Source organism: Chiloscyllium punctatum, chromosome 2 (genome assembly GCF_047496795.1).
Source record: "Chiloscyllium punctatum isolate Juve2018m chromosome 2, sChiPun1.3, whole genome shotgun sequence".
Lineage (NCBI taxonomy): Eukaryota > Metazoa > Chordata > Chondrichthyes > Orectolobiformes > Hemiscylliidae > Chiloscyllium > Chiloscyllium punctatum.
In genome coordinates this window covers 47,017,737-47,030,722 of record NC_092740.1, presented here as the reverse complement: position 1 = coordinate 47,030,722, position 12,986 = coordinate 47,017,737, and the positions used below count along the sequence as shown (strand labels likewise).

The following is a 12,986-nucleotide window of genomic DNA, read 5'->3' as shown; positions in this document are numbered from 1 at the left end:
AAGCTAAACATCACACAACACCAGGTTATAGTCCAACAGGTTTACTTGGAAGCACTAGCTTTCGGTGCGTTGCTCCTCCATCAGGTGGTTGTGGTGTATGCGATGTAAGACACAGAATTTATAGCAAAAGTTTACAGTGTGATGCAACTGAAATTATATCTTGAAAAAGACCTAGATTGTTTGTTAAGTCTCTCATCTTTTAGAATAACCATGTGGGTTTCAGTTCTTACATTTAGGGCGGCACGGTGGCACAGTGGTTAGCACTGCTGCCTCACAGCGCCAGAGACCTGGGTTCAATTCCCGCCTCAGGTGACTGACTGTGTGGAGTTTGCACATTCTCCCCGTGTCTGCTTCTCCCCGTGTCTGCGTGGGTTTCCTCTGGGTGCTCCAGTTTCCTCCCACAGTCCAAAGATGTGCAGGTTAGGTGAATTGGCTATGCTAAATTGCCTGTAGTGTTAGGTAAGGGGAAAATGTAGGGGTATGGGTGGGTTGCGCTTCAGCCGGGCGGTGTGGACTTGTTGGGCCGAAGGGCCTGTTTCCACACTGTAAGTAATCTAATATGTAAATCCTAGAACCTTTTTTAAAATTACATTCTCAAGTGAACTTTAAACACAGGCCACCTCACACCTTCAATGCATTACCTGAGATGATATGGCACCTACCATTAAAGTTCACTTAAGGATGTAACTTTAAAAAGAAGTTCTGGGATTTTCATAAGGTTATAAACTGCTAAACAAATTTTTTTAAACCAGTCAATAATTAAGCAAGCAAAAACAACAAGACACTAAATTTATGGTTTTTGCAAGATTTTAATAGCCTCCCTTAGCCAATATTGAACTACAATCGGTTTCATTTTCTGTTCTAAGCCATTATGCATGTTGAAGTCGATATAAGATTACTTCCCATCCAATAAGTCTCTCTGACATATCTTTCTTTCTCTCTTGACTTTTTTTTATTGCCAGTTTGAACATGTTTTAGAAAAAAACTTTTTCAAAACTTGTCTAAAACTAACCAAATTTAAATATTTCTCCAACTCAGAAATGTCAGTTCAACACGTTTGATAGAAATACCTTGGCCCTTGAACAACTGTTTGAACATAAATCCATATTTTCCCAAAGAAGTTTTATTCATGCACAAATCCCATGTTATGTTATAAGTAAGCCATGTTTCAATACATTCTTAATTAACATTATGCAGTACACATAATTCACATTCACTTAATTTAAGACAGAATAATTTTCCCATAACTATTAATGCAGAATGTGATCTGTAACTTTTTATTAAAAATAATTGTGAAATGCTTGTGGTCTGTAAAGTGACTTATCCTAATTTATTATTCAAATCTGATACCCAAATAGTGATTTAGATGCATCACAACTTATATCAGAATCAACCTTCCTCGAAAAGTGCTCACAATTCTTTCAGAGGAAAGCATACTGACTCACTTTTAATCAAGTCAAAATTAATATTAAAATACTAGATAAATGACCATAACTTACGAACAATTTTTGGTAAGTTATTCAGCAACCATTTCTAGATGTTGCTAATTTTAGTGATGCTACAAAGATCCATCTTAAAGTGGGAATAAAGAGGCAAATATGCCATTGAGCTACTCCATTATAGTGGAGAACCCCATAATGATTCAATATTGTAGTTACTTTGCATCCAGCTAACGGATATATTTTCTGGTATTTAGTGCACAGATTAGAAAAATATTTCAACATATAAAAGTCTCCACCAAAATACAGATTCCAGGAGTTTGATTCCACAGGTGGGAAAATTCATAATATTAGTGAGCATAGATTGGAGTTATAGTATAGGTGAGGCAGAATTATTACCACAGATAAATCTTGTTCTGTACTGTGGCTTGTAAGTCTGGGTTGTTTTTGAATACCCTTTCACTAACAATAAAAGAACAATTATTAATCACATTAAATATATAAGGAAGTTACATAATTTGCAGTTCAAAGTGAAGAATGCAATGTATATTATAGCAAAACTGCATTCTGTTCCATTAAGTATTATTTAAATTGGAGTTAATTCTTTTTGTCATTCTAACACCTTTAAAGAAGACACAAAAGGGTATGGTACAAAGCTCATTATCAGGTAGCCTCTAACTTTGAACACATATCTGACTTAAATGAGCTTACAGTATTTCTGTACTTTAATAATTTGTGGGCTAGATTACTTACAGAGTCATACAGCACAGAAACAGAATCTTAAGTCCAACCAATCCATGCTGACCAAGTTTCCCAAACTAAACTAGTCCTACTTGCCTGCATTTGGCCATTATCCCTCTGAACCTTACTTATTCATTACCTAGGTAAAGTTGGACCTCCTTCACTGCCGGTCCCTCACCACTAGACGCCTGGAGGAAGAAAGCCTCATCGTCTGCCTCAGAACACTTCAACCCCAGGGCATCAATGTGGACTTCACCAGTTTCCTCATTTCCCCTTCCCCCACCTCACCCCAGTTCCAAACTTGCAGCTCAGCACTGTCCCCCATGACTTGTCCTACCTGACTATCTTCTTTTCCACCTATCCACTCCACCCTCCCTCCCGACCTATCACCTTCATCCCCTCCCCCACTCACCTATTGTACTCTATGCTACTTTCTCCCACCCCAACCCTCCTCTCACTTATCTCTCCACCCTTCAGGCTCTCTGCCTGTACTCCTGAAGAAGGGCTTTTGCCCAAAACGTCGATTTTACTGCTTCTTGGATGCTGCCTGAACTGCTGTGCTTTTCCAGCACCTCTCTAATCTAGACTCTTATTCATTACCTATCCAAATGTCTTTTAAATGTTGAAACTGTACCTGTATCTACCACTTCCTCTGGCAGTTAGTTCCACATACAAACCAGCCTCTGTGTGAAAAGGCTACCCCTCAGGTCTCTTCTAATTCTTTATCCTCTCACCTTTTGAACTATCCCACCCTAGGGAAAAGACCTTTGCTAATCATCTATGTCCCTCATGATTTTATAAACCTCTAAAAGGTCACCCCACAACTTTCCACTCTCCAGTGAAAAAAATCCTAGCCTGTCCATCTTTCCTTATGACTGAAACCCTCCAGTCACAGCAACATCCTTGTAAATCTCTTTGAACCCTCTCCAATTTAAAAATAATCTTCCTATAGTAGGGCAACCAGAACTGTACACAGTACTCCAAAAGTGGCCTGCCAACATGGTGTATAACCTCAACATGATGTCCTGACTCCTATACGCAATCGTCTGAGCAATGAAGGAAAGCATGTTAATCACCTTGTTAATCATCCTGTCTATCTGTGACACAACTTTCAAAGAACTAGGTCCCTGAACCTCTCCGTCTTTCTGTTTGACAACAGTAGTCAGGACCCTACCATTTACTGAATATGTTTTGTCCTTGTTCATCTTACCAAAATGAAATACCTCACATTTATCCAAATTAAACACCATCTGCCACTCCTCAGCCCAAGATGCCGACCTCATGCACATAAATCTGTCTGTTGCATTGGAACTCCAGGGCTGTGAGGGGAAATGGGGAAATGAAAATGATTTATGCAAGATCAGGAAAACACACCTGTTCACGAACGCACAAATTCAGTGAGACGAGTCCTTTAATTATTCCTCTTTATGCATGGACCTTTCTTTTACAAGTACACCACACATAGCTTGTTCAACAGAATGCAAGCGTAAATATTTTATTTCATTTCACGATCACTGATCCAATATACAGGCTCATTATTCTCACGCTCTTTGCCTTTGACACTTCTATCTATTCTTACGTGTGTGTAGAATATATTAACAATGGTTTTGAACAGTAATAACTCAAGAGCTCCTTTCCCTGCTTCCCTCGAGATTTCTTTCCTTCAATGAAGAATGAATGGAGGATTTTTCAAAAAAGATTGTTTTCTTCAAAACCGAGAGCTGCGTCCACTCTGACGTCAATGTTCTCAGGTTCTGATTGATTTTTCTGGGGGCTTGTTTACTTCTGCCAAAATTGCCGTTTGCTATATAAAGGGCCGACCAAGTCAGAGTTTGGATCCGCTCTGTGGTAGCCGGGCTGTCTGTTTCAGCACCATGGAGAGTACTCGCCTTTGCCTCCTCACCCTGCTGAGCGCCGCTCTGCTCGTCAACTCCAATTGCCAGGAATCAGAGCTGCAAGCCAGGTCGGTAGACCGTTACTCAATCAAAGAGGACTCCTCTCAAGAAAAGGAACTGGTAAGCCACCAAGGGTTGTCAAATTTAACTTTAAAAATTACAATTCATCCGCGCAAAGCTAGCTTCAGTTACTTAATTTAACTCCAAAGCATTGTTTCACATTTTGGTAACGCGTTTGATATTTGTTTAGCATTTTTAAATCTTCGGATACCCGGTTATTGGGATCCATTGAAAGAAATACTTCGCTTTAAACAGATACCTTATTTTGCTGACAGACCCCAGGAGAAGCGAATTAGGTAAGTGTGAGGACAAAGATGTGCGAAATATAACAAGGGATTTGCAGATATCTGTCAGGTGGGAAAGTTGAAAATGATCTATTATGGACAATTCTGCTTTATTGTCGGTAAAGCAACTTCATTTTGCTTGAACCGAACTCGTTTGTTCTGGAGAGCTTCTTCTACCTTTTAATAATTTAATGTAAGAATATAAACTACTTGCTTTCACGCAGATTGAAGCTTTGCAGGAAGTGCTGGAGAAACTGAAAAGCAAGAGGATGCCAACCTACGAGAAAAAGTTTGGAATGGTCCCAATGGTAAGGTTTTTAAAACGAGTAGTGGAGAGTTAAATTGTACTATTTTTAAATCTTAGTGTCCCTGAGACACACACACACTATTCACATCAACAACATTGAGTCGTGTTTATTTTTGATTGTGTGCATCAACTGCATAAACAGTGAGCAGAAGTCTCATTTTAAACTGATTAAATTGACAATTCCTTTACCAATATAATGGGATGGGCAATTGATGTGACCTGTATGATGACCTCTTGGAGTTTAGACTTAAAGGTGTGAAATCAATCTTACACTGAATACTTTTGAAGCAAGCAGACCAAAAGAAAGTTGGGTGAGGAGAAGTGGTTATGGTCAAACAAGTTGGAGCGTGTATACTCATTAATGACCAATAGCAGAATAGCACAAGGTATACCATTAACCATTAAACAATGCCAAAGGTAAGATAAGTGATTGCAAAGTCTAAAATACTTATTAACCCAACATTATCTTGAACCAAGTGGAAGAATGCTGCACCATTCATTTGAGTCACAATAATTTTACACCATCAATAATTTATTAGAATAAATAAACAGGGCCAGTAAGAAACTATGCCAATAAAAGCAAAATAGATGCTTGAAATCTGAAATAGAAACAGAGAATGCTGGAGAAACTCAGCAGGTCTAGCAGTATTGTGGAGAGAGAAACAGAGTTGAAATTTCAGGTCCAAAATGTTTTCTGTTCAGAACTTATTACCCATACATAAAACATATAACCCATATATAAAACTGAACCAGTTGGATGAAGGATATTTCAATCCTTGGTTTGTGCTGCATTAGCTAATCTCAGTTCATCTCAGTGTGGTGGTTGCAGAATAACATGTTTTCTCAGTGTGTAGGGTTGGAGTTAGTAAAATTAGAAAGAAGATTCCATGCTTATGATTGCTATACAGTGATCACTTCTAGAAAGTGCACAAACGTTGGCATCGTAAATGAGAACAGGACTTATTTCAGGTGCAATGCACTCAATGTTCATAACTTGCCAAGTTCAATGTATAGGTTAACACAAAGCAGCCTGTCTGGCGTGATACCAATTATGCCGGAGTGAGTCACACACATGAGTGAAATTATTCAAATTAGAAAAAAAAAGTTCTTCCCTTTTGACTGCTAGAACATTTTCTGACTTCAAATGAATGAATACCTGCTCTGATTTATAAGATACAAGGTGTACTTGTCTGCATACAGAAACAAAATTGCTACTTAGGAAAAACAATAAGTTCAGATCAATTTTATCTTTTTTTGATTGAATTTTCAAGTCATATTTAATAGTGCAACAGAATGGAAGGATAACTTTTTAAATCTTTTTTTAACAGTGTGATGCTGGGGAACAATGTGCTGTAAGGAAAGGAGCCAGAATTGGAAGACTCTGTGACTGTCCCAGAGGAACCTTCTGCAATTCATTCCTCTTGAAATGTTTGTAACAATGTCCAAATCTGGGCACTCATAATCAAATATTGTTTTAAATGCATTTAAAAACTTGAAAAGTCAATTTGGCCAATCAAACATATTCTATTCACAAAACAAAGGATGGTGAAAATGCATGGACTTGCAATTCTACAGTCTTGTAGATCTGTGTGGGAGGTAGTAACGTATGTTTCCGGCATTGCTGTGACACTGTTGTGGACAGTTGCGTCTTTTTTCTTATGGTGAAAAGTTGTTTCTGCCTGTACCAGTTAATGAGTTACAGATATTTCATGATATACTAAGTGTTTAACTTCCGGTCACAGAACAGTGTGACTTGTATTTATAAAACTGTATTTTTGTATTTAGAATGCATTAAACCTACTAATAAAATCAGTTCTAGGCATCTTTTTCTCTGTCAAAGGTTTCTTCATTCCAATCTTTTAATGTGAAACCAAGGATCAAAGGTATTACCCCAAATTGGTATTATTTTTCTTTTAAAACATTGGTAACATGTGATATGTAAAAAATCTATGAAATGAGTTATTTTTTCATTCACAAAAGTATTAACATTTTATGTGAACATTTACTATCCAGAAATCAGAAATGTTCATATTCAACCCCAAATAACAAATCACACATTTGTACATCAGTATATTGATTGACACTTGTATGGAATATATTTCATGAGATGTACTGATAAAATCCAAGTATATGAAAAGAAAAAAATACACTTCTGATATTTCACTAAAGCAGACATTATGAAAGATAAACAACATATCTTTGCTCATTAAAACAATGGTTTGCTATTTGATACTCATTGAAATACAGTACATTTTCTGTTGTTACAGTACCTTTTTTTTTGTATTGAACAATGCATTGGTCCACATTTGAATTGAATTTAGTTTCTACTGACAAACATTGGAGTGTGACTCTTATAAGAGGTCTTCAAGTTGCAAATCTTTTAGCTGAAAATCACTTTACAAGTTGTCTTGAAATTAGTCAACTAATATCCAATGAATAACTAGCAGCCCAATAAGTTCTTCCATTTGATATGGTGTTTTTGATTCCATTGACTGCAAATGTGTTACATTTTTAGTAATGGATATTGATTAGTAATTGCAATTTACATAACATGAGAAATAGGTGCACACTATGGCTCACTCTTATCTCTTTGATAGGCAGGAACCAAAATGAGAACAGGATTCAGCACTGCAAGTACTCAAACTCTAAACCTAACACTGCAACAAAGACCTAAGTAATTCAGTAACTCTTTTCAATCAATACTAACATAGCTTCTATCCTTTATTTCTTCAATAAAGAAACTTTTGCATTACAGCATTAGATGATCTCATTTTCTTGGATTTTATTTTATATATAATGTCCTAATTTATTGAATATTATATATTCAAGTGTAATTTAAGGTCATTATCTCTCTATGCATTTACCCTAAGGTACTTTAAGATATAATGAGATTTTAACCTAATGGATAAAATGCAACAGAACTATCAGTTGCTGTTTATATCTAGTAATAAATTTTGAATTTGCAAAATATTATAAATATCAGCACTGATGTTTATGATAATTGAATAATAATAATAATAATAACAATAACTTCAGAATAGTAGGCAGCTTTGTATACATAGTACAGATTTCTAGTACAGATGGATAGGACTGTTGAATAGAAGAACAAGTCATAACTTATGGTTAATGCACACATAAATATTTCCTTTGGATAAGTAGCCAGCTAACAATATATAATATTGCTTAATGACATATCATCCATCTTTTCATGCCCTAAACAATATTATCAGATACCTGAAGCAATGGTGTCTCTTAAGGTAATTTATTATTTTAGGCAGTTTAACCTCTTTTCATATTGTAAACAAACTTAATATTTAAAAAGAAAATTAAAAATTATGTACAAATCTCATTAAGAAGGAAAATAAGCAACAATTAGTAGGAAAAAAGTTATCTTGTTCCGAAGAAGTCGGGTATCACAGGAGAGGGAAGGAATCATTGGAGGTCCATGTCAGCTTTTTACCTCTTCGCTATATTAAACAGGAGTATGGTTTTAAAACATTCTTGGCTGTAATGTAGGAGGGTGGATACATACGTTCAAATTCTATGTTTAATTGTGAAAGATTTCAGTGTTCAAAACCTTTGATGTTGTTAATCCATTGTAGCATAAAGTACATGTACCAATGGGATCTATGGTTACAGACAACAGAAGGAACTTTGGGCTACTTTAGTGAATGCTTAATATGCCACTGGGTGCTTTGTCATCAGTACCTGCAAAGTGGGCAATTTACAATAAAAGGATCCTACTTTAAGAAAGATGTCAAAGGCATGGTGAAGAAACATTTCAGCAAGCTAACACTGGGAGTGAAGATACAACATCTGCAGTAATTTGCTTTTATATTAATGTTTAATTCATGGCCACATTCCTTTCATTCATCTTGAAGTGGCCTCCACTTGTTTCTGAGAGTATTTCCCTGTCTCTTTTATTTTTTTAAAACCATCTTTGCTTCCTATTTCCCTTCTTGTGTTTGATCAGATATATTCTACAACTTTATATCAGAGCCATGCCTCCTTCCTCAGCTCAACTATTTCCACCTGTAATTTAATTCACTTGGATTCCACTGAACCTCCACCTTTCAGCTTCACCTACATTTGCAAAGATATTTAAAATTGATCAGTTCACTGAATCTGAGATCAGTACTCTGATCTGAGATTCATAATTTCATTAAATGTAATAATTAAATGTAATCTCTGATCCTCATTCTACAGCAGCGCCAGCTCACTTTGTCCCAGGTTTCACTTCATCCTTAACCTTAACCTGTTTTTGTCAACAACTCTTGGTTACTGATACCCATTTGGATTTATCTTTCCTTTCACTTAGTCTGACATTATCCTTCCTTCCAGTGTTACCCTATACCATCTTCTCTCTATCCTCTCTGGCCTTCCCATCTTTGACCTCAAATGATGAATCCTCAGCTACAGCATCAGTTTCAATACTTTATGCCACACCTCAATAAATTTTGAGTGTGGCAAAGTGCCAATCGCTTTTTCCATTATTTTCACGTCAGTGTTGACTCCTTTAGCTAGGAATCTGTTTGATTTTCTTCACTGGCAGCTGGGTTGACATCAGATGACACAATTTCTCCATTGTGCTCCCTCACTCTAACCTAACAGTGTCGATATGCAGTCTCTGCAGTCCAGCTTGAACACTGGTCTTAAAATTGCTGAAAATGGAAGCACTGATGTGATTTAGTAAACAGACTTTGTCACCTTTCAGTGCATGAATGCCAGTTTTCTAATCTACTTGGATCATGATGTCACAAGGAATTAAGGGGTATGGGGAGAATGCGGGTAAATGGAGTTGAAATGCCCATCAGCCATGATTGAATGGTGGAGTGGTCTCGATGGGCTGAATGGCCTTACTTCCGTTCCAATGTCTTATGGTCTTATGGTCTTATGACTCTATGACCTCATTGTCTCATCTCCTCTGGAATTCTTCCCTCCCCAGCCTCTAACTTGATAGTTCTCAAACTTGTATTGCCTACTATTTAAAGGTTCACAAGAAAGATTCATAATTTCAGCCTTTTTAGCCTTAAGGAATTGATTTCGTCCTATTCTTTTCCTTTGTCTAATCTCATTTGACCTAAATTGCAACTTTTCATTATCCTTCACTGCTTCAGTTGTTTTATATTTCTGGGCCCAGCTCTGTAACTTTCAGCACAGATGTATAGTCCCCTCAACTTCCATCTCCCGTCCAGATAAAAGACAGCCTGAGGAACTTCCAATCACTATCCTTTGCCACCCATCTGAATTTGATCTCACTGTGAGTACCTTTTCCTTTGACAAAACTCACTGGATCCCAGTAAAACATGTTGCTATGGGAACTGGTTTACATCCTAATTAAACCTTTTTGATTATGACTATAAGCAACAATCATTAGTAGTACAGAACTTGAATATTCATGAAAAGGGAGATATGTTGTTGAAGTCTTTCATCTTGCATTCATCAGGACAAACACAAGAATGCCAAATTTCAAACAATTATAATGATTTAAATTTGAGGAAAAATGGTGCTGATCATTGGCAATCCCACTTTGGATAAGGCATTGCAATGGAAAAAACAATTGCAAATTCTAGGCTCACCAAACTCCCTGATATTTAAAGAAAATGTTCAAGACTTCAACATATTTCTTTTTTTTGCAGAGATTAAGTCCCCTTATGAACTTTTAGCAAGCATTTATGAGTCACACTATGAGCTTGATTGATTATCTTAAATTGGTTGTTACTGTACTTACTAACACACTATGTTGTTCAGCAAACATCGACTAATCATAGAATCACATTTAATAATAGACTTACATTTTAGAATGTAAATGTGAACTGGTTGAATATAGTCTCTGTGTATGGCCTATAATGAACAACCAAAGGAACGTAATGTTTGATCCAATCTACCAATCATTGGGATATATGGCCTACACATGAGACATCACTCTGGGACTGAAACTGATTAATTTTATTGCTCAATTGCATATTAGACAGAACATCATTATGCATATGTGTGGAACTTTTGTTTTATTCCAGTGCTGCTCAGGTCTCCTCCCTCTTTCTCCAATGTGACCGAGAGAAAATGAAGACTACAAATGCTGGAGAGTCAGAGTCAAAAAGTGTGGCACTGGAAAAGCACAGCAGGTCAGGCAGCATCCGTGGAGCAGGAGAGTCGATGAAGGACTTATGCCTGAAGCGTTGACTCTCCTGCTCCTGCTGCCTGACCTGCTGTGCTTTTCCAGCACCTCACTTTTCAGTGCTTTTGATGACGATAATGGTTTTATTTCCTGCTCTCACCCCCTACTGGGAAAAACAAACTCTTCACCATTTTACTTTCATTTCCTCACCTTCCCTTGCTTCCACGTGATCATTATTCATTTCTTCCCCTTCCGTACTGATTTCCCTCTTTCCATTTTGGGGGATAGTCTATCACTAATATCTGCATATTCAACTAACTTTCACAACTACTTTGACTTCAATTACCCCCAGTCTGTTTCCTATATCATTCTCTGTATATCAAATCCGTTTAAATCTTGGAATCTTCCACACTAGTGCTTCCACATGTCTGCCTTTTTCTCTAACAGGCAGTGGTTATGGTCTGAAACTGTTGAGTCCATTGTTTGAAAAAGTACCTACTTAAAAGAATGGATGTCTCTTGAGGTAACATTGAGTTTTACTGGAACAGTATGGGAACCTGAAGAAGAGAGGCCAGTGTGGACATTTTACATTATGGATGGTAGCAAGTTGGGGATCATCTTTGTACTTTGAGCAGAACTATTTTGCAAAGAAGTTATCTAATCTGAATTTGGTCATCCCAATATACACCGGATCACATTGTGAGCATGAATACAGTGCACTGAATTGAAAAAAAAACAAGGAAAGCTCTGTTTCAATTGTAAGGAATGTTCTGAGCCCTGAATGGTGGGAGGAGAGGAGATAAAAGGGCAGGTTTTTCATTTCCTGCACTCAGACAGGAAATGCGTGTGAAGGGAAGGAGTATTAAGTGATTGGACAGTGATTCAAGGCATCATTGAGGGAATGATTAATTCAAACAGTGAACGGATGGAGGGAAACAGATATTTCATGTTGGCATTAGTGGCTGCAATAGAGAAGAATGATCAGTTGAATGTGGAGGTTAATGGCGTGGAAGGTGAGGACAAAATGAACTCTATAGCAATTCTGGGAGAGAGGAGAAGAGGTGTGAGCATAGGATTGGAATTTCATAAGAAATAAATGTAGGAGTAAGTCTTTTGGCCCTTCAAGTCTACTCTGTCATTTAGGAGAAAGTGAGGACTGCAGATGCTGGAGATCAGAGCTGAAAATGTGTTGCTGGAAAAGCGCAGTAGGTCAGGCAGCATCCAAGGAGCAGGAGAATCGATGTTTCGGGCATGAGCCCTTCTTCAAATTCCTGAAGAAGGGCTCATGCCTGAAACATAGATTCTCCTGCTCCTTGGATGCTGCCTGACCTGCTGCGCTACTCTGTCATTTAATAAGATCATGGCTGATCTGGTGGTGCTCTTAACTCCACTTTCCTGCTGGTATCTCATAACCCTTAACCCCATAGATTTAAAAAAACTGTCTTGCTTGGCCTCGATTATATTGAATCACCTAGACTCCATTACTCTTGAGGGAAGAAGGTTTCAAAATTCTTGGAACAATATCACTGTTTCAAATCCCTTCACAGGGGATGTCCCGACACAGTAAGGACTGTAGTAGTTCAAGAAAGCAGTTATACCACTTTTCCAGGGCAATTAGGGATGGGCAATAAATGCTGGTCTAGCCAGTGATGCCTCTGAACAAATAATAACGAGAAACCAAGCAGGTCTGGCAGCATCTGTGAGAGAGCCAGTTAACGTTTCAAATCTGGTATGACTCTTCTTCAGAAGTTCCGGTTTTGCAGAAAGGTCACTGGACTTTAAACGTAATCCTGTCTCTCTCTTCACAGATGCTGCCAGACTTCCTGTATTTCTCCTGCATTCTCTGTGTTCATTTGAGATTTCCAGCACCCAGAATTTTCAGCTTTATTTAAATAAAGATAGCCTCTGCAGGAGAAGTTCTTATACATCAGCAATCATGTGGGAAATGGGATGGAGCTGTTAATGGCTCTGTCAGCCATAGTGGTGGAGGGAGGAGAGGAATTCTCTCCTTTGTGTAAAATAGGCTCGGTCCATTTACATCTCATCTGGATCCATCTTTTAGTTTCTTTGTTTGTCCCAGTACTGTCTATCTTCGTCTTGTACTATCATTACTTTTACCATGTAAATACTATCATAGATCAT

At 37.6% G+C, this 12,986-nt stretch overlaps 1 protein-coding gene across 1 annotated transcript; it reads left to right on the top strand.

Moving 5' to 3' along the window:
* The first annotated feature begins 3,999 nt into the window (after window positions 1–3,999).
* On the top strand, window positions 4,000–6,552 carry LOC140493082 (cocaine- and amphetamine-regulated transcript protein). Its single transcript, XM_072591739.1, has 3 exons — window positions 4,000–4,195; window positions 4,644–4,727; window positions 6,055–6,552. Exons 1-3 carry the CDS (start codon window positions 4,055–4,057, stop codon window positions 6,160–6,162), a joined length of 333 nt encoding a protein of 110 aa, XP_072447840.1. The 5' UTR covers window positions 4,000–4,054; the 3' UTR covers window positions 6,163–6,552.
* Window positions 6,553–12,986: the final 6,434 nt, after the last annotated feature.